This window comes from Theileria parva, chromosome 1 (genome assembly GCF_000165365.1).
Source record: "Theileria parva strain Muguga chromosome 1, complete sequence, whole genome shotgun sequence".
NCBI lineage: Eukaryota > Apicomplexa > Aconoidasida > Piroplasmida > Theileriidae > Theileria > Theileria parva.
The window spans coordinates 1,739,353-1,764,430 of record NC_007344.1 but is presented as its reverse complement, the minus strand read 5'-3'; the positions used below and the strand labels follow the sequence as shown (position 1 = coordinate 1,764,430).

At 33.3% G+C, this 25,078-nt stretch overlaps 9 protein-coding genes across 9 annotated transcripts; 3 read left to right on the top strand and 6 right to left on the bottom strand.

The window, feature by feature from the left end:
- Positions 1 to 53: 53 nt before the first annotated feature.
- TpMuguga_01g00837 (LIM domain and RING finger protein) lies at positions 54 to 3,290 on the bottom strand (the record flags this gene model as incomplete). Its single annotated transcript, XM_761265.1, has 1 exon — positions 54 to 3,290. The coding sequence occupies one exon, from the start codon at positions 3,288 to 3,290 to the stop codon at positions 54 to 56; it is 3,237 nt and encodes a 1,078-aa protein (XP_766358.1).
- A 56-nt stretch (positions 3,291 to 3,346) lies between these two features.
- Positions 3,347 to 6,939, bottom strand: TpMuguga_01g00836 (RING-type zinc-finger family protein). The gene is made up of 7 exons (XM_061305082.1): positions 6,710 to 6,939; positions 4,982 to 6,678; positions 4,310 to 4,892; positions 4,140 to 4,233; positions 3,909 to 4,050; positions 3,488 to 3,830; positions 3,347 to 3,456 (listed from the first exon to the last, which is right to left on the bottom strand). The coding sequence occupies exons 1-7, from the start codon at positions 6,857 to 6,859 to the stop codon at positions 3,403 to 3,405; spliced, it is 3,063 nt and encodes a 1,020-aa protein (XP_061161654.1). The 5' UTR covers positions 6,860 to 6,939; the 3' UTR covers positions 3,347 to 3,402.
- Positions 6,940 to 7,313: 374 nt separating this feature from the next.
- On the top strand, positions 7,314 to 13,516 carry DHC1 (Hydrolytic ATP binding site of dynein motor region D1 family protein; the record flags this gene model as incomplete). The annotated part of the gene is made up of 4 exons (XM_761263.1): positions 7,314 to 9,470; positions 9,504 to 9,683; positions 9,873 to 13,436; positions 13,505 to 13,516. 4 exons carry the CDS (start codon positions 7,314 to 7,316, stop codon positions 13,514 to 13,516), a joined length of 5,913 nt encoding a protein of 1,970 aa, XP_766356.1.
- A 49-nt stretch (positions 13,517 to 13,565) lies between these two features.
- TpMuguga_01g00834 (Microtubule-binding stalk of dynein motor family protein) lies at positions 13,566 to 17,210 on the top strand (the record flags this gene model as incomplete). Its single annotated transcript, XM_761262.1, has 1 exon — positions 13,566 to 17,210. The coding sequence occupies one exon, from the start codon at positions 13,566 to 13,568 to the stop codon at positions 17,208 to 17,210; it is 3,645 nt and encodes a 1,214-aa protein (XP_766355.1).
- Positions 17,211 to 17,234: 24 nt separating this feature from the next.
- On the bottom strand, positions 17,235 to 17,741 carry TpMuguga_01g00833 (uncharacterized protein). The gene is made up of 2 exons (XM_761261.2): positions 17,505 to 17,741; positions 17,235 to 17,472 (listed from the first exon to the last, which is right to left on the bottom strand). The coding sequence occupies exons 1-2, from the start codon at positions 17,593 to 17,595 to the stop codon at positions 17,324 to 17,326; spliced, it is 240 nt and encodes a 79-aa protein (XP_766354.1). The 5' UTR covers positions 17,596 to 17,741; the 3' UTR covers positions 17,235 to 17,323.
- A 71-nt stretch (positions 17,742 to 17,812) lies between these two features.
- Positions 17,813 to 20,834, top strand: Ap4b1 (Adaptin N terminal region family protein; the record flags this gene model as incomplete). Its single annotated transcript, XM_061305273.1, has 13 exons — positions 17,813 to 17,887; positions 17,920 to 18,602; positions 18,634 to 18,935; positions 18,965 to 19,128; positions 19,163 to 19,300; positions 19,354 to 19,528; positions 19,595 to 19,676; positions 19,707 to 19,791; positions 19,823 to 19,897; positions 19,928 to 19,993; positions 20,023 to 20,475; positions 20,505 to 20,563; positions 20,597 to 20,834. The coding sequence occupies 13 exons, from the start codon at positions 17,813 to 17,815 to the stop codon at positions 20,739 to 20,741; spliced, it is 2,502 nt and encodes an 833-aa protein (XP_061162013.1). The 3' UTR covers positions 20,742 to 20,834.
- Positions 20,760 to 21,881, bottom strand: TpMuguga_01g00830 (FtsJ-like methyltransferase family protein; the record flags this gene model as incomplete). Its single annotated transcript, XM_761258.1, has 1 exon — positions 20,760 to 21,881. One exon carries the CDS (start codon positions 21,879 to 21,881, stop codon positions 20,760 to 20,762), a length of 1,122 nt encoding a protein of 373 aa, XP_766351.1.
- A 153-nt stretch (positions 21,882 to 22,034) lies between these two features.
- On the bottom strand, positions 22,035 to 23,254 carry brix1 (Brix domain protein). The gene is made up of 7 exons (XM_061305081.1): positions 22,949 to 23,254; positions 22,860 to 22,918; positions 22,726 to 22,826; positions 22,403 to 22,690; positions 22,277 to 22,371; positions 22,186 to 22,245; positions 22,035 to 22,156 (listed from the first exon to the last, which is right to left on the bottom strand). The coding sequence occupies exons 1-7, from the start codon at positions 23,186 to 23,188 to the stop codon at positions 22,085 to 22,087; spliced, it is 915 nt and encodes a 304-aa protein (XP_061161653.1). The 5' UTR covers positions 23,189 to 23,254; the 3' UTR covers positions 22,035 to 22,084.
- Positions 23,255 to 25,076, bottom strand: nmd3 (NMD3 family protein). The gene is made up of 6 exons (XM_061305080.1): positions 24,784 to 25,076; positions 24,370 to 24,712; positions 23,969 to 24,338; positions 23,610 to 23,938; positions 23,445 to 23,578; positions 23,255 to 23,415 (listed from the first exon to the last, which is right to left on the bottom strand). Exons 1-6 carry the CDS (start codon positions 24,993 to 24,995, stop codon positions 23,295 to 23,297), a joined length of 1,509 nt encoding a protein of 502 aa, XP_061161652.1. The 5' UTR covers positions 24,996 to 25,076; the 3' UTR covers positions 23,255 to 23,294.
- Between the last annotated feature and the right edge of the window lie 2 nt (positions 25,077 to 25,078).

Sequence of the window (25,078 nt, the reverse complement as noted above, 5' to 3'; positions counted from 1 at the left end):
ATATTATGTAGTTTATATAGTGTGTAAAATTTTAGTTTATGGTACATTGAGTGCTATTTACGTGTGCTTTTCTTGTGTAGATTAGCGGTTTGCTTTAGAGTTGGAAACTCGAGGTCGTTCATGAACTTGGGCTTATTGACAACTCCGGCGGCACTGGCGTAGTTCCTGGTGCCAGTGAACTCAGGAGAATTCTTGTTCTTTGTGAGACTGGGGAACTCAGTGTCGTTACATAGTGGCATGCAGGTGTCGGAATTGCCTTTGAGGTAAAAGTGCAGGATCTCTAAATGCTCAACCTGAGTGTTCTTGAGAATGTTTGTACACTTTTTGTTCCAAACCTTAGCGATTGTGGGGAGATCGCTCTTTTTGCACTCTTTCACAAGGCGATGGAACTCAGGCTCGAGGGACTGGAGAGACTCCAGCTTCTTCATGCTTATAAACTCACCCAAGTTGGTGAGCGACCTCTTTTGAGACAGTGCGATGGCTAAAATCTTCAGTTTTGTAGTCTCACGCAGGGAATAATCAAATGTTTTGGCCTTGTACCTCTTCATGTTTGAAATTAGCAGGCTTCCGATCATGTCGCACATCAGGCCGTAAAAGTTCCCAGATCCCACATGGTTCATGAATAGAGTCTCGTTATCAGCTTCTAAAGCCTCCAGGTGTATTAATCCGTCAGAGATGTTTATTGGAGTAGGGTTGTCAGGTTCAACCACAATTGGTTCCTCTATTGAGGTGGTGGTATCAACAGGCTCTTCTTGGTGAATGACCTGGGGTTTATTCTTCATCTTCTTACCCTTCAAGGTCACAATGTATTCCTTTCTGGGGATTTTCACTATGTTATTACTCCTAGGCTTCTTTGAAATGAACTCATTTATGTCGGCGTTGGGGTTCAGAGCATTTGAGGAAATATTACCAGCACCATGTGAGCTGTTTAGAGAATTGTTGAGGTTAAAAGCTTCAGAAAGTGACATTGGGGAGGGAGACTCTTTATACATTGCCTTCATATCGTCAATAATTGAGGATAAAGAGGCTTTTACGATGATGCGGTTTGATATGTTTGAGAAATTCAGGGCGGCAATTAGGAACAGTATGCCATTGGCGCCCAGCTTTATATCAGGGTTGTGCTCCCTCAACTTCAGAACATCGATCTTTATTGCCAATTTATCAGAATCTGACCTTGGCCTGTTGATATGTATAGTGTAAAAGAAGAGGACAAACTTAAGTAAATAGCTTTTAACAAGGTTGAAAAGCACCGTCCCGTCAGATAAGTCACAGGTATTAACTATGTTGTTATAGTGTTTTGTGAAAGCATTTATTATTGAAATGTAACAATTTGACAGCAACTCTGACAAATAACTTGTTATATCAAAAAGTTTTATATCTAACCTTCTAAAATGTGTTAAAACGGTTTCCAGATCATTAAAAACATGAAATGACTTCGTTACATCAAAATTATTTATGTACTCTGAACTCACTGGTAGGTGCCTGCTACCTTTTAACCCTTTTAAAAACATATCTAACCTCTTTCTATCCTCTTTTAAATCAACATCTCCATCCAATGGTGATAAGTAAGTGTATAACTTAGTGTCTTCAACTTCCTGTAGCGGGTCAGATTTAACCTCGGGTAGCCTAATTGTTTCGGCATTTTCAAATAAATCATCATTTTTTTGGTCTGAAAAAATATTAATTGAGCCGTCCCAGGTGTCATACGTCAAATTATCATCCAAGGAGTAATATGCACATGATGAAGTGGTGCTGGTAACTGTGTTAACTCTGTTATTTATATGTATCGGCTTTTTGTTACCCTTTGTTGATCTTGCAACCCCTGGGTGCTTGTATAAATAGTGTAACTGTAGCTGTATATCATCTGAGAAGACTATGAACATGCACTCCTCCTCTTCACATGGATAGTGGTAGGTCTTAAAATGGTTAAAAAGTGAGTTATAGTCTGAGAATACGCAGTAAGAATCATCGTAGGAGTCACAAAGTTCACAGATAAAGTGTTCATCCTTTGCGTGCTGTTTAAAGGCAGTCATATCCCAGTGATAAGTTTTACAAGCTGGACAACATATGTGTGGGTTAATTGGCGGGTAGGATTTAACATCTCCGTACTTTACATGGTCACTAATTCTAGATGTATTATACAGTGTAAACTCGCAGACAAACTTCTTGTTGGTGAAATATGATAGGCAAATGTCACAGAACACCATTGTATGTGATGCCTTTATGTGTTTGTTTAAAACCTTGTAAGATGGGTATTTATGACTTGAAAGGGTCTTTAAAGCCTCCACCAGGTTACTCTTGAAAACAGCGTCCAGATACCACTGGTCCTTACACTCTGGGAACCAGCACAAAGGTGAAAGAATTACCTTATATAAATAATAAATCCCTGCAGACTCAAAAAACATCCTCTGGTCAGATACTATGACGAAATCGTCGTGGAAAGTAAAGTTATCAGTAATTTTATTGATAAGATCAGTCAAATCAGGCTTCGAGCCTGAAACCCCCAAACCGCTCAAGCATTTTGACAGTCCGTTAAACGACAACATGTCAACTGTATTCTTTATTGTGTTTAAAAATATTTTGTACAACTGCATTATATTTATTGTGGACGAGTTTGAACAGTCATCTGGCAAACGCCGTGACCTTGTTAAAATGTATATAAACTCTGTTAACTCAGCCTTTGTCAGGGCTGGCGTCTCATTACTTGAGTAAAACTTATTATTCTTTGCTAAATGGACGTAGAACGGATTAACGCAGAAATATATGTAGTCGTTCTGCTGTTTGCAGTACGGGCATTCATAGGTTCCCCTCACAGTACTGTTTAGGCTATTTCTGCCTGTATTTACGGCACTTCTACCATTATTTGTTGTGTTTCTACTACTGTTTGTAGTATTTCGGCCACCGTTTGTGTCATTGTCTGTATTGTTACTTGAGGTGTTATAGAAGAATGAGAGTTTCAGTGAGCAGAGGAGGCAGGTGATGTGATCACACTTTCCTACTGCGCAGATGAGTGTGTTTTCGTAGCATATGCAGCAGTTGAGGTACGAGTTGAAGTGATGCGATGGTTTAAAATCTAAGAGTTGGTCAACTTGCTGCCTTGACAGGTTCAGGTCCTGCGAGAGTCTAGAATTGAAGAAAACATCTAGTGTTATTTCCTTCAATTCTCTCGACAGGATTTTGTTTTTATATTTTACTTCATTCTTCCCCTTTTCTCTCGGATGAGCCTGGCTGGGCCTGCCATTCCTACCTCGGTTTGATTTCTGCGCGTCAAATCTCCGATTCTTATCCATTAAAATTCATTTAAATTATATAAATATATACTATACATTTTGCGAATGAAAAATGTATAAAAATTAAAATCTTGAAAAATGTTATAGTGCAATTTGAATCGAAAGATAGAGTTTAGTATACACACTGGTTATGATTGCAGTTCCAGTCCAGATACAGCTCCATTGTCTGAGAATAAATTATTTTTTCTGAAATTTACCTGATTCGGCTCCACCATCGTCGGACACATTGGACACTTGAACAGCCTCTTCCTCCTCTTCCCGCTCAGTCGATCGTGGCATATTTTGCAGATGACGTGGCCACACGAGAGCATTATCGGTAGGTTTTCATTGCTTGTTTGGTCCTTTGAGACTGCGCAGGTTAAATAGCTGTGGAAGTGGAATGCTGGTCCGAGGTCTGACTCTACTGGTAGTTGCTGATTTGACTTCAGCCACATTCCCACCTTTGATGACACTTCACAGTGCTCCTTAAACAGTACTTTCAACACATCCAACAAATACGGAAATGTCACGTGCCCAGCACACGTAACAACCGACAGTGGACTAAAACCATTAGTTAATCATATTTATGGAGTTCAGTACTTAACTACTTAATGGTGTAAAATTATGCGTAATAGAAACCTTTCATATGGTAAATGTACTTTAATGTAATCAGAATCGACTTGAGATTCCGATTTATTTGATGATTTTGGTCTTATTAGTCTCTTGTGTGATGATGCTTTGTCCTTTGGTGATTCTGACTCAGTTGAAGATGTTCTTGAATCTAAAAAAATGTTTCAGTAATTTATATAATTAAACACTAGACAACTGATCTAGCAAAAACTAAGAAATAGAAAACTAGTGAAAAAATACCTTCGAGATTTTGTTGTGGTCTTGAACCTCTGAATCGAACCACTGTTGACTGAGTTTCTACTCTCAATCCTCTCATGATCATTCTCAATATATCCTAAAAAATATATTAGTAATGGGATTGAGGGTTCGGAAACAGAACAACTATTATGTAAAACTATGTATATCAGTACCCGCAGGGTAATACTTGAACGTTCAATGGTGGTAGTTGTAGTAGTAGTGGTAGTAGTAGTGGTAGTTTGTTCTTCCTCTTCAGCTACCACAGCTGGTTCAGTAACTGGTGGATCATAGGGGCTAACTAAGCTTTCGCGTCTCGGGGTACTTCTAATTTCCTCTTCAGTCAGTGTGGGGACCCTAATCCTAATCCTTGATCCTGGTGACACGTTAAGAAGTCTCTGAGAGATTATGTCAGCCTCCATAAGCTGAGAAGAGAGTCTAGAGTCCCTGAATATCGAGGGGCCTGCAAACACGGTCAGTGAAAATGTTGGCGTGGTCCTCTGTGACGACTCCTCTGAAGATACAGACGTCGAATAGTTATCAATTAGTCTTCCCATGTTTGATAGACCTAAAATTCCCTCCTCAGATTCTTCCGAGCCAGTTGCTATAAGCACCGTCGTGGTCCTATCAGCCCTCGATGAGGACCAGTCTTCCGTATCAGTAAACGCTCCAAACGAAATTGACTCATCTTCGGTCAATTGATTTTCAACATAATAAGGTATATTGTTCAGCATATGTTCTGATATGATCAGGTTTTGCCTACAGCAACACATTACATATGTATATATAGTTAAGTTCTATTATTGTAGTTTAACAACACTGCATAGATATTTAATAAGTATACTCACCTGCAAAACGTTTCTGGGTCACATAGTGTCGTTATGAGAACTGATTTGGATAATGAAAGGGACTCGTCGCGAGGAGAATTGTTGCAGAGTTTATTCCTTATAAAGTTTAGTCTGCGTCCAAATTCTAGTGACTTCGAGTTCAAATATCTGTATGCCATTCTGGGCTGTTTCTGCCTGGGTTTCTCTGATAAATTAAGCCAGTCCTTCCTCAAGGGTGTTTTGTACACTTCGGGTACTGGTTTTGTCGGTGTTGTTTGAACTTCTGAACTAAGGGTCAAAAGCCATGAATTGTACTTGGGCCTGTAGCTTTTGGTAGACTGTTCTTTATGAATTGTTCTGTATCCGAATAATGTGCGGGTATTATCAGTTATATTCATGGAATCGTCAAGTTTGGGTGACTCTTCCACTGGCAATTCCTCAACTTTAGCTTCAGTGGTTACAATAAATTGGTCTTCGACAAGCTGTGAGAGTAATGGCCTCTTATCGTAGTTGAGTGGCTTCTTGATCAAGATTCCTGATTCACAAAACAACTTCGTGAACATCTTCACTGTCTTATTCTTAAGTTCCTCAAACTCAGACTCAGTGGGCTTATTCTCACCCAGTATCAGCTGGGTCACCAACTTCCCTATCTCGTCATTGTGGATCTTCCACAGTGAAGTTATTCCGCTGTCCTTAACCTGCTGAATTATATCACTATCATGGTTCCGATTAGTGCTATTTTGTTCTTTAGATCCATTTAGTTTAGGCTTAAAATTGTACAGGAAGCTTAAAAAGCGTATTTTGTATAAATTAATCATAATTTCGTTAAAACGTTGAATGTGCAGGTTGGAACTGTCGTATTGAAGTTTAGTCCATTCAAGTACTGGGTCAATATCTCCACTCCTTATCTTATCTAGGAGGTCGTGCAGAGTTCTGTACGCTGTTACCATTACGCTTCCAATTGTTCCAATATGGTCAGAGCCCCAAAGGCGCTCAGATTCAATCTTGAGCTGTTCGTAGACGTCGAAAAGTCCATAGTGTAAGAGGTGCATACCTATCATTCTGCATACGAGTCTTTCATCTAACTTGACCGGTGAAAATAACTCATGACAATCGGTTGAGCGGGGTCCCAGTAGTGAGCGGCCCATGTCATTAAACTGAACATTAAACTCCTTCAATGACCTGGTTATCCTCCTGTATAAGTCATAAGACTTAACTGTTGATGCCAAATCCCTTATCAATTGCCTATTACATTCGCACAGCGATGGCTCATTATTAAAATCTGTGGACGAGGTTTCATTTCCTGTGTCACTCGAGTCATATTTTGTGGAAATTTTAGGATTTGAGGGTTCATATTTACTTGACAAATTTGGCTCATTAATATTTTCGCAAGTGGAATGTTCAGTTTTTGTGTCTGACCTTTCAGTTAAACTGATGGTTTCGTCATCAGTTCCACTTGAACGATCGGTTAAAACAACTTCCTTATTTTCATTAAAACCATTAACACCATTGTGTTCATTGGCATTGGTGTATTCATTTACGTGATTATGGTTATGGGCTTCAGAATCAAGTCCACCAGTATTATGGGTTTCATTAGTGTGATTAAACCCATTAATGCCGTTGGTTTTGCCATTTAAATTATCATACTGATGATTTAATCCATTTAAATTATTATTTAGATGATTCAGGTGGGTAGAATTGAGTTTGTCATCGGTATCCTAAGAAAATAAATTAAAAGTAAGGGCAAACCTGTAAAAGTTTTATTAAAGTATCAATTTGGGTATTTATATTATCAAACAATTTTTTACGCCTTTTAGTGAGCGTGTTAAAATCCTCGAGTAAGGGTCCCATTGTCGAATGGTACGGCCTCTTAGAATTTTTGATAACACAGTTCTCCATAAATAGAATTTAACATAAGTTATATATTATGTTAAAAATAACATCTTAGAAAGAATATAAAATGATCATTACTGGTAGAAATTTGTAACAATCATTTAATATAATGAGACGTTCGATATTATACGTATGGTGCTAAGTTAATTTTATGATTACACGTTCTCCTAATCATACATTTACATTTATTTTATTGATTGTGAATCTATTCATAAATTTTTATGAGATTTATTAATTGATTTTCCTTTTTCTTTTACATTTCTTTCCACTAACACATTTTCACATTATAAAATTAAAAAGGAATAAACCTGAAATTATCCTTTATTTTTATTATTTTAATTAGATTTTAACTAGATACATTTATTTATTCCAGACTCAATGTTCTTCTTCCACTTATTCCTAGCCTTTGGTAATTTATATGTTAATTTATCATTGTATTAACATGATTATTTAAATTATTATGATTCCACCTGGGATTGCTAATGTAAACTTATCCTCCAAGGTTTTTACCGGGATTCCTGACTCCCTCAGCTTCATTTCTTGCATTTGTGATTTATATTTTAATGTCTCTGACGCTAGTGTTATAGATATTCTTAATAACTGTTATTTTGATACTTTATCGAACTTTATTGATCAAAATAATCCTGAAATCCCTTTAATTATCGGCTTTAAAGATGATTTGGATAGTGAAAATGCTCATGAGTTTTCAAATAGAGTTTTCGTTTCACACGGTGCGTTTGAAGGTGATACAGATTTAAACAATTTTATTGCTTTTTATAAGTTGGTTAGTAGTGGTGAGGACACAAATACTTTCATATTATTGCCGGTAGTTTCTACTAATGAATTCCCATTAAATTTAACAGTTTGTGGGTACTTAAAAGGTTTACTGACGCTTGTTTGCACTTCTAACTCACTGGCTGGTAATGTAAATGATGTTGGAAATAATAAAATTAAACATTTATGTCAAAATTTAAGACAAGTATTGTGTTTAGATGAGAGTTCAGATGATAGTTCAGATGATGATTTATGTACAGGTAGGCCAAATTTTCCCTTGTGTAAATCACTAATTCTTTACATTGACCCAGATACTAAAACTTTAAATGTTTATGAGATTGATATAAAGGATGAATTCGTATTAGAAGATATAAAGTCAAATGTTAGGGAGTGGTCGACTGAGATATTTCAAACAATAAAAAAATACTTGTCAAAGTTTTCTGAAGATGACCAGGATACTAGTACTGATAGTTCAGAATATATTTCTGAATCTTCAAACACCACTTCTGGTTCCTCTGAAACCACATCTAGTTCATCGGATACTACTGATACGTCATCGGATACCAGTGAAACATCTTCTGATACTACGAATAGTTCACATAGAAGTGTGATGAGTAATTCACTCCTTACATTGAATACATCCAAGATGCAACGTTTAAATACTGGACTGGTGAATAATATATATGGATATGTCCATGAAATCTGCTCCAATAGTATTGAGTTGTCAGAAGAAATTGACTTTTGGAACAATTATCAAGTTGAAATAAATGAATTAAAAGCGAAAATGGAATCCCCTAATTTTTTTAATGCTTTGCTATTGTTAGAATATAATGGAATCTCTGCAGAAAATATATACTCATTTTCGGAATCTAAAGAGTTTGTATCTAAAATTGCTGATGAAGTTAAGGAAATTAACTCATTTATGTCAGAATTGAAAGTTGATGAGCTTGTTAAATGTGACAAATTATCAAATTTCTCTCTGCTAACTGAGAAGATATTTAACACTTTGAGAAAGTATAAAAATTCAAGGTATATGAAAAGTGATAGATTATTGTTGTTGTTAAACTCATTAGTTTTGAACGCAATAAACTCAGTTAGTAGAATAATATCAATTGAGTTAAATCATACACAAATGGAGGAAACCCAGAAGATGTTAATAAAGGCGTTCAGAATTGTGTATGAGTTAAAGAATAAAACAATTAACTTGGTAAAATATTTTGAAAAAAATAATCAAGTTTTAAGCTTAAGCAATAATAATATGATAATAATATTGGATTTGTATAAAGATATTTTACAATCTGTTTGTAAAATTAATCACAAGTTTGTAGCTCTAAACGCTGATATGAGTGCTGTAATCTCAGAGTTATCTGGATATTTGGATGATGATTCAAATTTTAATAACTCGCCAAAAATAATTACGGAATTAAATCAAATAAAGTCTAGTGTATCAAAATCATATGGTTTGTTTGTTGAAAGTGTGATACCGGGATACAGTAACATAAATGAAGGTATAGAAAATATACTGAAACTAGATGATGTAATATTCGAAACAAAATATAGAGTTGATAACTATAAAAATGACTTTTTAAAGTGTATAAACGATTATTTGGATGGTCTGAACTTATTTGATGCATTTCCAGTTATTGAAGCAATTAACGCGTTGGGCGGATCGGAGACCAAGAACATGATTGTATTTAATGTCGATGTGTATGTAGATCAAATAACAGATGAATACGATAAAATTCTGCATGATATTGATGATCATTATTATGAAAGGTTTTTCATACCATTTCAGTATAGTAATATTAATTACAAAGATATGGTTATACGAGAGAGGATTATGGTACGTTCATACTATGTATAATATACACTATAGAACTTGGTACACATTGTGGACTTTTTAAACACAATATCATCAAAATCAATATTAAGAACAACCAAAAATAATTTAAACGAACTACTAACAAGCCCAAAATTGAATTTTCAAGGCTTGGAATTTAGCTGCTCTGAAGAACTTCTGGACCCGAGTCCAAAATATGACCATAGTGAGAAATATGTACCATACATAACTCATCTTAATAGATATTATAAGTTGTTAAAAAATCATATTTTTACTTCAAGCGACACGATACTTGCTGAAATATCTTCTATAAGAGATGTGAAAATTGAGGTGTATGATAAAAACATAGAGGATGACATTAACTTTATCGAATATATATATAAAGAATATATGTATTTTATACAGGAAAGTTCAGAATTATCTGATAAATTTCTAAATATAATTGGTAAGGAACCGGACTTTAATCAACTAAATATGTCTTACTTGTTAAGAATGTATAACCTAAAAAGGGTGGAACTTCAGGGGTTTTTAGAGTTTGAAAAGAATAACTACAAAATCAGGTCATATTTCACAAAGTTAAAACAAGATTGGTATGACATTACAATTGAATATAAACATATTGTTATTGTGTTTGACCAGACTAATATTTGTACTATTGGTAATATTGATTACATAAAGAAGTATATTGATGATAACATTACAAAGTTATTAGTGACAAAATCATCAAAATGCGATTATAAGGTTCAAAATGACTGTGATTTATGGATTAGTTATATTGAAAAAGCGAGGGATTTTGTTGATAATTTTAACAAGTTTAGTGATAAATTCCTAAAATTACTTAATATAGTTTCATGCAAATTCATGGATTTCAGAGAACATGATAGTGTTATCTGTTCATTGAGGGACGATATTAACAACTTATCCAGAATAAACAAATTCAGAGATATTGAAGGGAGCCACATAGTACTCTTTCAATCTATGATTAAGAGGGTTGATGATATAGAGAAAATAACAAAGAAGCGCTTAAATGATATCAGGTATAAATGCCCTAGGCTTTACTTTATTAACGATGCTGATTTGATTGAGTTGGTTGGAGGTGCTAATATAGATTTGTTTTTGTCAAAGATATTTCCAGGCATTTCAAAAGTTATAAATAATGAGAATGTTGTCTCAGGAATACAGTCCACACAAGGAGAAATTGTTACTTTTGATAACAACATTGATTATTGTGCTGGAGATAATATTAAATTTATTAATGACTTGGATTCATTACTAAAATCCACCATAAAAAATTTATTTGCTGTAGGATTTGATGAGTTAAAACCGTACTATTCTGGTTTTAATTTTGATGATGCATTTTTCTCAAAGTGGACTGCAAAATATCCCATACAAATATTAACTTTGGCACTGTCCATATGCTGGACGGACTCGGTTGAATCGTTTAAATCATCAAAAGAAATATCAAATTTTCTATCTAAAATGATAAATTTCATAGTTTCAAATACAACCGATTTGTTTGATAATTTAAAGTATTATCAATTGTTTCTTCTATTAAACTACCAAGTTACCAAAACTGGGGAGACCCAGATAAATGAATCAAAACTGTGCTGGTTAAAATGTGTGAGATATTACCACTATAACGATGTTGTTACTCTAAAAATCATGTATAAAGAATATAACTATAGTTTCAATTATCTGTTTAATTGTCAAAAAATGATAACCACTGACGTTACTGAGCACTTTTACTCGATAGCATCATTGAGCCTAAGTTGTAATTTATTACCTAGTGCTCAAGGCCCAGCAGGTAGTGGAAAGACTGAGACGATTAAATCGTTATCATACATAGCAGGTTCAAACGTGATGGTTTTCAATTTAAGTGAGTTGTATGAAGTTGAGGACATGGAGAAAATTTTATCTGGCCTGTATCAACTGGGATTTTGGGGTATATTTGATGAGTTTAATAGACTAAGCGAGTGTGTGTTATCATCAATAACTGAAAAATTATCAAGCAAAAACGTAATATTATTGGATAGAAATATAAAAGTTAATGATAACAATGCAATTTTTATTACTATGAACCCTGGATATTCAGGAAGGAATGAACTACCACCAAACTGCTTAAACATTTGTCAGCAGTTTTTCATGGAAAAAATTGATTTGCATTCAATATTAACAATAAATTTGATGATTTTTAGATTTAAATCTTCATCAAAACTTTCAGATAGAATTATCTTTATCTTGGACTCACTTGGTTTAGTATTCACCTCAGTCAAGTTTGATTTTGGGCTTAGATTTGTCAAGAGTTTGTTTAATATTATAAAAAATTTGATAACAACATCAATCAAGTGGGTTAATGAATACGATATATTTCTTCAATCATTAAACAGGCTGTTATTACCAAGATTGACAGATGACGAAATTGAGCTATCCAAACACTTTATAAAAAACAATACTGCGTTAAAGTATTCTGATGATGAACTAGAGTTCGTTGCATTGTTGAAAAGATTAAATATTGATGATAATATTTTAAATAAATCATTTGAAATATATCAAATGTCAAAGATATCAAGTTTAGTGATATTATTTGGTGAATCGGGTTCAGGAAAATCATTAGCATTTAATAAATTTATTGAATCTATCAAGTATACTAAAGGGGTTGAAGTTGTACGGTTTGATCCCAACTCCTTAGATACTTCCGAACTTTATGGTTATGTAGTTGGAGATGATTGGGTTGAGGGTTTGATTCCCAAAATATTAAAATCGAATACTAGTAAGGATATGTATATAGTATTTGACGGTGATTTGAAACAAGAGTGGGTTGAAAATTTGAATAGTCTGTTAGATGATAATAGAATACTGACATTATCTAACGGAGATAGAATAACTCTTCGGGATAATGTGAGAATATTTCTTGAAACTGACTCATTAAAAGATATAACCCCCGCCACCATATCGAGAAGTACAATTGTGTATTTTTATAAGAAAATAAATGGATATACGTTAATGGCTAGTGATATTCAATTAGATTCACTTATTAGTGAATCCGAATCATTCATGATACAATGTAATGATTCATGCGGTTTAGCATCATTGTTTAAGAAAATTCCAGAACAATATATCATTAAAACGATATATTTATCAAAAGGATTAGGTTCTAGCGATATAATTAATTATTTGTATTCAGTAATGGGTGAGAATGTCCAGAAAAATTTTATGGGAGATAAATTAAAAAGGACAATAATATTAGTTAAGGAAATTGAGATTTTAAATGATACAAGTCAATGGAGTTCACTATGTTCGATATTTAGGCAAATGATCATTTACAAGTTCTTTTACAGGTATTGCACTGAAGAGGTAGAATGGGTTAAAGTTCACTTAGATGGGATAGTTTTTGTATTCTTGCATACACATGAAAGTGAGAAGAAGTGTAGACTTTTGTCAATGTTAAAAGAGATTGTGTTTAAAGAGAGTAATATTGAATTTGATGAATTTTCTCAACTTAGAACATTTATAAATAATAAATGTGGAAAAGATATGAGTTATCATGACTTAACAATCATTAAGTCATTATTAACAAGGAAATACGGAGGCTGGCTAATCCTAAAGCATTTGCAAAGTAGATTTAATGACAACTCACCAGAACTTATAGAACAAGTAAGAAGTATCTCTGAAATTGACATAGATTGTGAACTTAAAAACAACAATGTTATAAATTGCAGATCAGTTGAAGATACATACAACTTTATCTACTTTACATTAATGTATAATGAATCGTTTTTGTATATTTCTGGACGAAGTGTATCAGGTAAATCATTTTTATCAAGAATTGCGACTAAAAATTTGGGGTTTGAGTTTATAGAAGCACATAACAAATCAAAAGAAGATATTGTTTCAACAATCTTAGCATGTGGAATACAGGATAAAATATATACAATATTCATTAGCTTTGACCTTGTAGTGGATTTGAAGGTATATTTCATAGTTAAGAACATGATTTTCAAAGAGTATTCAGTGGTACTATATGATAAACAGATTAGGGATTTTTATGATAAAAATTCAATATCCATACCTTACGATGATTTTATTGATGAGTTGAAAATGAAAATAAATGATAATATAAGATTTATCATAACAGGAAATAACATAGAAACCTCACTTATAAATAGACTTATTAAATATAACATACCATGTATATCATATGAAGAATATATTGAAATGTCACATGGTATGATAGAGGGTGCAAATGAGTTAATTCCAGATATATACAATGTATGTAAAGAATATGTTGGAGATGGATTTATAAACTTTACATTCATACTTAAAATGACAAAACAATGGTATGAAATTTCATATGAAACCAACAGTAGATTACTAAAGCACCTAAGTAGAGGAATAGATAAAATCAAAGTATTCAAAAAAAACGTTGATAAAATGGAATCATCACTAAATCAAACAAGGTCCAAACTTGATAAAATGAATTCTGATTCTGAAAATAAAATAAAAGTGTTGGAAATTAAACAGAAAGAGTGTGAAGAAAAGAGGAAAGCTGCAATGGAATTGGCAAGTAGTTTGAAGGAGAGAAAATCGATTTTGGATACTAAAAAAGAAATGATCAAGAGTCAAATAGAGAACGTTGACCCAATGATTAAAAGGGCAAAGCAAGAGGTAGAAAATATAAATAAGAGGTCCTTGGAAGAGCTTAAAAGCATGAATAGCCCTCCATTTATAGTCAAGTACACAATCGAAACAGTTTCTATGATATTGAAAAATGGTAGAAAAATACAGTGGGACGATGCCAAAAAGCTTTTGAAAAGTCCAGATTTTATCACAAAAATAATTCTATATGATATTGAAAAGATGCAAGAAAATACATATAATATGCTGAAAGAGAGATTAGAAATACACGAGTGGGATGTAAATAGGATAGTTAAAGCATCAAGAGCTGCAGGTCCATTGGCAAAATGGGCTAATTCAATATTAATATGTTATGATATATACAAACAAGTGATACCATTAAAGAATGATATTAATGAAATAGAAGAAGAATATACAAGAAATGAGAATATCTTGGCAGAACAAAACTTGTTAATATCTGAATCACAAAAGGAAATTGAACAGAATCAGTCAGATTATCTTAAGAATATACAAGAGTCTAGTACAATCCAAAGTGAAATTGAAATAATTGAAAATAAATTGATTTTATCCAAAAAAGTGGTTGATGATTTAACCAATGAACTTTTCAGATGGAATAAAAGGGTTTCAGAGATTGAAAATGATAATAAGTACCTTTTATCTAATTCTATAATGGAGGCCCTTATGCCCATGTATACCTCATTAGATTATAGTACCAGAAACATATTTATACAAAAATGTACAGAGATTTTGAAGAAACGGGATGAAAACTATTCTTTCAATGTTAAAACTATTTTTAACATTGAAAAACATATAATTGAAAGATACAAAAGATTGAGGCACTTTGTTATACTAGACTCTCATGAGTCTGAATATACACCATTAATAGAAGAACCATATACACAAGCATCATGTTGTGATGATAAGTTTATGAACGTGTTATACTCAGTAAAGAGCTTGTCTGGGAATTTATTGGTTAAGGATATCCACTGTTGTGATGTAAATATAAAACTAAAAATATTAAAGGAGTTTAAAGAGAAGGTAGATTCGGAGACTGGTTTTACCATGTACATCATTTCAACAAACGATTATTTTAAAATGAACAAATCCGCTGATAAATGCATAGTTGAGTCAATATATAACAGGTCTATAGTTTTGAATATGAAGTTGAATAGTGAGTGCTTTGTTGAATATGTTAAAAACAGAATAATTGATGTATTAGAACCTGAAGTATACTCTTTGTATATTAATAGTAGTAAAAATATTGATGAGATCAACGCAAAGATGAACAACAATGAAGCTAGATTGTTAGATAAATTAATAGATACGGATGTTTTTGACCCAAATTTTGTAAAATTTATAGATGAGTATAAGATGATAAATGAAAAATTAGACTCGTCACTGGATGACCTGAAGAAATCACATGAAATATACGAAAAGGCCATTGACTCCAAACAACCACTAATTGAACTACTTTATTATATTTATAAAGAAATAGAAGAGTTAGGACAGTTAAACAGGTTATATCTTTTTGATTACAATGCTCTGTTTTACTTTACTAAAGTATTGTACACAAGTGACACTCATATTACTGATATTATTGTACTAACATATAATTGGATATCTGGAGGTATTTTACAAGCCGACAAATTACTTTGGGGAATGAAAATGCTAAGAATTTTATCTAACTATGATAATGATTTGAAGGAACTAATTGATTCCACCAATAACCTTCCCAATTCTCCACAATGTTTGATAACTACTTATCTAAAATCAGAAGAATATAATGATACAATACTGGATTATTATAGTACTATAATATTGTTAACTGATGGATTTGAGGACGCTGTTTATATATCAAAATCTATATCAAATAAAAAATCCAAGAGTTTGGGTGTGTATGCAGTAGGTTCACTTTCTGAAATGACCAAAGTAATAAACTCTATGGTGAACTCTTTAAATATGGGAAATTATGTAATTTTGAAAAACATACACTTATCCAAGACTTGGATTAACAAAATTGAAACTGATTTCTTGAATAAATATAAGAGTAGTAAAATATTCTTAACATGTGATATGAATGTGGAGTTGTCAAAGAATATGTTATTATCGTGCCATAAAATAACATGCGAACTAACTGAATTGAAGCCATTGATAACACATTTATTCAAGATGCTTACAAATAGTTTGGATTTGACGGTTTCCAAATTTGTTTTACTAAAGTGTGTGGTAACACACTCAATTATCATTCTGAGGCAATTGTATGTTCCCTTTGGATGGAGCAAGAAATATGATTTTACTACTAATGATCTAAAAATCATTCTTAGATTTTTGAATGATTCATCAAACAACTCCGATACTTCTGAGATAAAAATAGTCGATTTAATGAATAATATAATAAAAGAGGTTTACAGTGCCAAGATAACATGTGAAATTGACTTAAAACTGCTAGACGATATTATCCAAGTGTCAGACCAAAGAGTTCAAGAATGTGATGAGATTGAGGCTTGGATTGAAAATAATTGTTTAGATAATTGGTTTGGGTTTATAGGATTCACAAATTACACACAAGATGAAATTTTTAACTCAAAGGTCCGTGATAATAAATCGTTAACTGAGTACGAAGAGCACGAATATAAGACTGAATACGCCACAGAATGCAAAGTGTTTCAAAATTTTATTAATGATGAAATTGCTGAACTGATTGTTAATAAAAGTATTAATCCTCTAGAGCATACACGAGAGTTAGAGAATATGTCCAGATTTATTAGTGGAGAAAATATGATTACCATTAATTTGAATAACATTATCTTGGCAAATAGACTTATAAACCTGTTAAAATTTTGTATACCTACCAATATTGACCCGGAGGAGATTGAAATTAGTGTAAAAATAGATAATGAGGCTGAATTTACCGGAAATTCATTCATAGTAAAGGCCAAACTATGGAATGGAGAGTATATACCTGATGACAACTCAATATCGAGTGGCACAGGTGGTGGGAGAGATCACAAATTATTTTTTTGCTGGGAGAAAAAGGATGAAAACACAAGTGAACCCGACGTTGTGACGACTTTTATACCTTTATATAAATCAAACGGGTTTGTTTAATTACCAATAACAAAACATATAGAGAATTAATATACAATATTCCATTAAAAATTGAGGAATCCAAACTTTTACACTATTTTAACGTTAAATTTACATCTATTGATTAAAAATTGTCAAATATTATCTCCTTTAAATTTAGAATTCCATTCATCGACTTCATATTGATAAAAGGGCACTGCTTTCTTATCCCTGAAAAAAATACCACGTTGTTTGGGATTCTTTTTCTCGCTTTTATATATCCAAACTCCAGTGATAAGTAGAGCTGTAAATTAATTATGATAAATCAAAAATTACCTAAAGTCCATTTTGCTGTCCTATTTGCCGGGCTTCCATCCAGCAATAAAGTTCTATATATATGTCCAAATCTTCTAGTAAATACAGACATTGTTATAAAATTTTAAAATATTTTACATAAATATGTTTTTCTTTGTTTCTTTGCACAACATTATAGTTGATTGAAAACATTATATATACTAATTAAAGATGACTTTTTCCATGTATTATATATTTATGTATTTTAAGTTCTTAAATAAATTAATTATGACTTACACCTCCGATTCTTAACACTCTTTTGTTACTCATTTAGTGTTAATACAACATCCATGGTATTTCCTGGCCTAGATAAGTTGCCTCCTTTCCCTAGGAGCAAAACTACCTATTTTTCAAATCATAAAAAGGTAAAATTTTGGGGAAATTATTTATTATTTAGGGAGAGGTCGGAGAACTAAGGCTCCTTTTGAGGAGGATGTTGTTGGATTCAAAATCTCCATCAACAACTGAAAAAATCGTTTCACAAATCATAGAACCAAATGTTGACCATTTCAAAGTTCAAAATACACAAAAAAGAAGAAATGTACTCAAGAAGCTAATAGGTTGTATGACACTTGGAATTGACCTATCTTCACTATACACAGATGTAGTAATGGTATCGCAAACTGATGACCCAGTTCAAAAGAAGATGATTTATCTATATTTATCAAATTATAGTATGGATAATCCAGATTTGGCGGTTTTAGCCATAAATACACTACTAAAGGACGTGGATAGTCCTGACCCTGTAATAAGATCACTTGCTTTGAGGAATTTATCCTCATTTGGAACAAATTTGTCAAATGAATACGCAACCATGTCTGTTTTAAAGAAGATGTTTGACCCATCAGACTCTGTAAAAAGGACAGCGATAATAGGATCGATAAGGATTTTCAAGTCAAATTGTAGTACATACGGAAAGGATTCAAAGAGCACATGTGATTTATTACAGGATTTAAAAACAGCACTAAGGTCCAAAAACGTACATGTTATGATTGACGCAATGTGTGCTGTATCAGAAATTGCTGAATATGATAAGAAGATACCCCTTACAACACCCTCTGTAATATACTTAACAAACTGGTATAACATACATAAATCACTTAATTTTTAGCCTTAAAAATATGAATGAATGGGAGCAATGTTATGTTTTGGAGCTTCTCTGGACATATACACCATCAACCAAGGATGAAATGTTCGACCTTATGAACCTTCTGGATGACAAACTCAAGCACAGCTCATCAGCCATGTTTCTGGCAACCGCAAAGTGTTTCTTAATGTGGACAAGAAATGATTTATTTCTTCAATTGGAAGTTGTTAAACGCTTACAGGACCCATTTCTATCCTTGATCAATCGCACCAGAAGTGAAATTTCATACGTTCTCCTGGCAAATATTCTGTCCCTGATAGTAAACGGTAAGCCTCACACCCATAAATTCCTTTAGTTACTCAGTTGTTGCTTGAAAACCCAGACTTCACTGAAGAAAACTGTGATTCAAACTACAATATACCATTTGTTGAACATTACGAGTCTTTTTACTGTCAATATGATGATCCACCCTACATTAAGGCCTTGAAACTGAACATCCTTGTATCAATTTGTACTGAGGTTAGTAGGAATAAAAGGATATTAATTCATATAGGAAAACTGTGTTAACATCATCCAAGAATTAAAAGAATATGTTTATGACATGAACCATTATATCGCAAATAAATCAATAACAGCTTTAGGAATTATAGCACTTAAGATACCCAACCAACTCTCATGTTTAATAGAAAAGGTATTTCAAGAATAAATCAATTTAATTAAATATTGTTTAACGATTGTCTGTAGATTTCTGACGTTTACAAGTTCAACCTCCCTCACTTAAACTCCTCTGTTCTTCATGTTATAAGGACTCTTTTCTCGGTGTACCCAGAAAGAGAACCCGAGCTTTTAGAAATTGTCAAGGAGCCCTCCGAATACATAACTTACCCTGAGGCTAAGTCACACCACATAGCAATTTTGGGTATTTTAGAATAAATCATAGCGTCAAAACCGATTAAAAAACATACATATATGAAATGCTATATAGGAGATTATGGGTATGATCTGGACCACACGCCTTATACACTCGAGGATTACATTGATGACCCTGATCGCACTGAACTCATGACGTAGGCTCTAAATTGAAAATGATAATTTAGGTTGGAACTACTGCCAGCTTCAGTAAAGGTGTTTCTAAAGAGACCGGCGGAAATGCATAGTGCACTGTCAAGACTTTTCGAAAGCGTATGATTGATTGAATGTTAATGGTGTTTAGGTTCTGGAATCAAGTGACTATAACCTGTCAATGTCGGGGAACTTTTACTACAACTTGCTTTTTACAGGAGTTGAGGTATTTTGGATAGCACATAAAAATGTTTAGGAAGCTGAGAAGATTTTGTTTGAGGACAATAATGATCGACTTGAGTACGATAAGGATTTCTTACTGGTTTGTACGCATTAATTATGGTTTATTAGGCCCAGGACTACTACTTTATGCCTGATCCAGAGTGGAGGGAACATTTTAACACAGTTTACGTCCTTAGTAACTGCCTGGATTTTTACAAGTCGAACAATCCAATATTCTTCCCATTTGAGCATAAGGATGTCAAAACTGATATTTTCAGAGAGGACGGCCTGAGAAAAGTGGTTGAGAACTATTCTCCAGGAGCACAGGAGCTAGGTAACCAATATGAAAGAGTTGAACAGCCTCCAGAGGCCACGAATAATGAAACATTACTGTTTGAGGAGCTTGAGAATGAAGTTAAGTATTTTAACCTTGTGGTTCCTGAAACAATGTTGGAGGAGGAGTTTCAAAAGGCGTGGCTGGAATCCGAACATTCATACTCCACTGAAATGGAGTCCTACCCAAATGATTTAAATTTAGAGGAATTTGAAGGGTTATTCTTGAAACTCAACATCGTGACATTGGTAACTAAAATCTTCACTAAAATTCTTAGGCTTCAAGTGAAGATGGTGGCGCTAGTACAATGTACATGTATACTAAAGACGAACAAGGGTATGAAAATACACAAACTAATAAATAATTTAGAGCAATATATTACATTGAAGTGATTATTAAGGAAGGGCAAGTAAAGGTTACACTAAAAGTTAACGAGATGAATAGTAACGAGTTAAGCTTGCAGTCATTCTCGGAGATTCTATGCGACTTCATCAATAGATGGGTCACCCGATGATAAAAGCAGACAGAACTCCTAGTCCCAGGATATGATCTTCCCTGCAACTTTAATAATCTCTTTAAGCTCAGAGTCAATTTCATTTTCACTTTCTTTTTCATTGTAAATTCCATGTGATTTAGGCGTTTTCATAATATGGCCAACAGGTTTGTAACCCACAGCAACTATGAAATGTTCAAAACTTGAAGAGCGTGAAGCACTAGGCTTGAATATTGTACAGTAGTCGAAAAAAGAGGATACCTGAGTGAAAATCGGAGTGTTTTCTGAGCTGAAGAAAGTCTTACAGATGAAACAACCATCAGGATCCAGAAGTGAAAAACAAACTGAAAGAGCTGATTTTATCAGGTAAGACTGTAGAAAGGAGTCTGTTTCATGGAGTCCACTAATATCAGGAGCTCCATCACAGGTTATAAGCTGTGCACTTCTTCCGAGTTTTTCATTACATTCTCCCCCGTAAGCTTCATTTATGTTTCTAGATACGTTTTCAATGAAAAGTTGCAGAACCTGCTGTAGTATTTCAGGGTCAGTTATGTCACCCTTTAAAAAATGGACTCCATCTATCGGTGCCATTTGTTGAATATCTATGGCTACAATCACTGGTTTAATATTTACGTACTCAACAAGGTTTTTACACACTTCTCGTTCATTTTGAAGTTTCCTGCAAGCGTTTTTAAGAGTTCGGTGGTCCTGGTGGACCATTTTACTAAGTAGTTGTGACCAACTTCCAGGTGCTGAACAGAGGTCAACAACGTTTTTAATTCTCCCTAATCCGAGGCAGTTTCGTTTAATATTTACGTAATCTACTAAACCAATGTCTGAGTAGTCATAAGAGTCTGAATCTGAGTCTCCATCCGAATCTCTACAGTTGGAATAACCATTAAGTAGAGTGTGTTCTGTGTTTAAATTGCTAGAAATCTCTTCACTTTTATCATTTTTACCACTTTTATTTATTGTATTTTCACAATATGAACAAGAGGAGTTTAAAAGAATTGATAAAGCTGATTCTTCATCAAGTGTTGGATATAAGATATGGAATGACTCGAAAATCTGTAAAAGTTTATAGGCGCTTCTTGCTCTAAACCCTTCTTCTTTCGCCTTCCTATAATAAATATCTCTGTTCTCCTTAGTAGTATGCGCCATTTAGTAGAAAATGGAAGGATATTTGGAAATTTATTAAGAAATCAAACAGACTTAAAATAAACTGAAATTAAACTCCATTTGAATAATTTTTAATTGAATAATATACAAAATTTTAACAAAATTTAATAAAAATTAATAAAATAAAATAAACTGTAAATTTGAACTATATTTACAAAATTGTATATATTAAGTCATGTTGTAGGTTACTCCTGATCAGGGTTGGAAAACACATTAGATATTGATAATTCATCTTCTGGCAAATCTATATCATCCTCCTAAAAAATGATATTATAGTTAGAATTACCTTCTTTTTGTTAGAAATCCTCCTCTTCTTCAACTTCATATCACGTTCATACCTCTTTACCTATAATGGTGTTGACTAACTGATAAATTACCATTAATGGAGATATATATTTGGAGTTACGCCAAAGGGTAATGCCAGAAAAGCTTCCGTCTAGAATCAAAATCGGTTCTAGAACAAACTGAGGGCCTGAATGGATGTGTTAGAGTGTTACACATACCTATCTCAACCAGTAGTTGATTATCGGGAGAATTTACGGAAAACTCATTCTTAGGTGTTATTTGATAGTGTCTCAAGTGTATTCTGTTATCAAGATAAAAAAATGATAAACAGTGGTCGTGGAATGGCATGCTCTTGGGATGTTGGTTAGGCGTACCAAATATCTGAGAAATTAACTTTTGGACCAATTTAAGGTAAGGTTCATCACTAAATGACTTGTCAAATGTTAACAAAGGTCTTGACCTTGCCAAACAGTTTCCAGTAAACTTAGAATCCTTAAGTGTGTGGACTAATGTTTAATTAGATTATATTCTTATAACTTACTGTTTGTAACTCTTGATTTCAGAGTTGGACCGTTAGGCGTCTTTGCCATCCACAGAATCATCTCATTTTTTCTGGATTCCAGGTACAAAGCTCCAGTGCAACTAAATTTAATACATGAATAGTGCAATGTTTACTTGTTCAGGTCACATAATTCATTTATCTCCTTATATCCAGCTTTACTATCCCATTTAGACTATAAAATATGAAATTAAATAAAACGAACCTCAGGTTTATGATGAGGAAGGAGTGATTTTAAGTCCCTCAGTAGGTTTCTTCCCAGTTGCGATATGCTTTTGTTTCCAAAGACCAGAATCTTTTGTTTATATTTATATTTACTGGAAGGTTTCAAATAATCGGCATTTTTTAGTTTATAAGGGTCCTTGTCAACGACCTCCTCTACTACATTCTCACTAGTCTCATTTTCATGAGATTCTTCGCTCAATTTTGAATCACTGTTAATCATTTTATTAAAAATATAATACAAATTTAATATTAAATTTAAATAATATATTAATCAAATTAAATGAATAATCCACAACAATTAAGAGTGTGGTTAATATTTAAAAATTTTAAAAGTATTCATCATCATGAATTGAGAGATCTTTCAGTTGAACTGATAAATTGTTCATTGCGAACTCATCTGACATATCTGAGGAGGGTGTAATATCAAATTCCTTGCGAGGTTGCGCTCTAAAACACATGAATTTAGTTTAACACACCTTGGGTTGCGATAGAAATCAATATCCTTTTGGAACTCTTTTCTATTTACAATTTCTTCCTTAAAGTCCAAAAGTTCATCTTCGTCAATATCGTCTTCCGTATCGTTATCCTTATCTTTCTGATTATTTTTCTTCTAAAAAATTGTTAAATTGAAAATGAAATACCCGGAACATTCTCTTAAGGACCCAATTGTGCTTAGAAGAATATTTCTTTGCCTTTCTTACGAGAATTACATCGAATGGAATGCGATTACTGATGTTGGTTTCCTGTTCTGATAACCCATTCATGTTTATTCTCTTAATATCGTAACCCAAGTATGTTCCTCCGACTGTCAGTATTTTGCCTAGATGAGACTTGGTGTATATAATTTTAGATGAATTTGAGGGCATGATCTCAACATCGACAAGTTCGTATTGTTGGTTTTTTGATTTCCTGGTGTAGTCCTTTTCAATATTCAGTACAATGAATTCGCACAGGTTAAACTTGTTGAACACTAAAAACAAATAAATATTTCAGTTCTTACATGACACAAACGGGTGTTTCCAGTATTTATCACTTGAGACTTCCAGTCTTCTCAGTGTGAATGGGTCCATGAGTGAAATTGTTGAGGTCAAGTTTACGACGAGGAGAAATGGCGATATTCCGCCATAGATTGAGGAGACCTTAGGTGATAGAAACACAAGGTCATCTGTGCAGATTGGCACGAGTGAGACGTGCAATGTATATTTATAGTTGTATTTATTGTTATTGACATCTTGAGTTACTAGTTTCTTGCTATTTTTAATCTGTGAAACAATTTTATCTGATACAAAATCTGCAAATTTTTGCGCATCATTTCTTGATGAGAAATGGAGGTCAAACCCGTTCCTTCTTGATAATATATTTAAAACATTCTAAACATTGATGATTAGTTTAATGAGTTACCTCGTGTGCGTTATGCTTCAGGATAATCTGCTCTAGTAGCAGTATGTGTTTCTTATCCTTAGTTTTTTGCCTTATCTGGACCAGGGCTTTCCAGGTATGAGGAGTGTATAGTTGTTTGCAGCTAGCGCATTGGGTTGAGACTATTGTAAAATCGATTGAAAGGGATTGCTCAACTACGCAATTGTTTTCAACTTCCTTTTGAACTGTAACGTTAATTTTCAGTTTTTTACTATGCGGTTCAGTCCATTTGAAGCTTGCATCTACTATTTTCATCAAATCGATGCCCTTAATCTTTTTAAGGCAAACTGATAATAACTCTTTACTTTCTAATTCACAGCTTAACCTAAGATAAAAGGCAAAATTAAAATCAATCAAAAAGGTTTTAGTTATTTAACTATTTTAAATAAAAATTACCATCTATCGTGATAAAATTTTGTACATGTTACGCATTGAAGTATAGTACAGTGAGTGGATACGTTTTCACTCAAATCTACGGATTTAGTGAGGCAAGTAGAGCACATCCTTGAGGATGTTGGTGCCGAAACAAACTCTCCACAAAGAAAGCATTGCATAGGTGGATAAATAGAATCCAGCTTTGTAGGAGATGATATTAACCAGTCCGGCATAGTGTAAATTATCTTATGATCATATACAAATAAAGTATTAAATCATCGGATTAAATATAATCAATTTATATATAAATAAAAAA

Coding starts and splice junctions, on each gene's coding strand:
- TpMuguga_01g00836 (XM_061305082.1), bottom strand. CDS start 6,859: ATGGAGAACTGTGTTATCAAAAATTCTAAGAGGCCGTACCATTCGACA. Junction 4,893..4,981: donor GACCCAGAAACGTTTTGCAG/GTGAGTATACTT, acceptor GTGTTGCTGTAG/GCAAAACCTGATCATATCAG. Junction 4,051..4,139: donor ACCACAACAAAATCTCGAAG/GTATTTTTTCAC, acceptor ACATTTTTTTAG/ATTCAAGAACATCTTCAACT.
- brix1 (XM_061305081.1), bottom strand. CDS start 23,188: ATGATTAACAGTGATTCAAAATTGAGCGAAGAATCTCATGAAAATGAG. Junction 22,372..22,402: donor TCAACTACTGGTTGAGATAG/GTATGTGTAACA, acceptor ACATCCATTCAG/GCCCTCAGTTTGTTCTAGAA. Junction 22,157..22,185: donor GGATTTCTAACAAAAAGAAG/GTAATTCTAACT, acceptor ATCATTTTTTAG/GAGGATGATATAGATTTGCC.
- nmd3 (XM_061305080.1), bottom strand. CDS start 24,995: ATGCCGGACTGGTTAATATCATCTCCTACAAAGCTGGATTCTATTTAT. Junction 24,713..24,783: donor AAATTTTATCACGATAGATG/GTAATTTTTATT, acceptor CTTTTATCTTAG/GTTAAGCTGTGAATTAGAAA. Junction 24,339..24,369: donor TGAAGCATAACGCACACGAG/GTAACTCATTAA, acceptor ATCAATGTTTAG/AATGTTTTAAATATATTATC.
- TpMuguga_01g00833 (XM_761261.2), bottom strand. CDS start 17,595: ATGTCTGTATTTACTAGAAGATTTGGACATATATATAGAACTTTATTG. Junction 17,473..17,504: donor GACAGCAAAATGGACTTTAG/GTAATTTTTGAT, acceptor ATTAATTTACAG/CTCTACTTATCACTGGAGTT.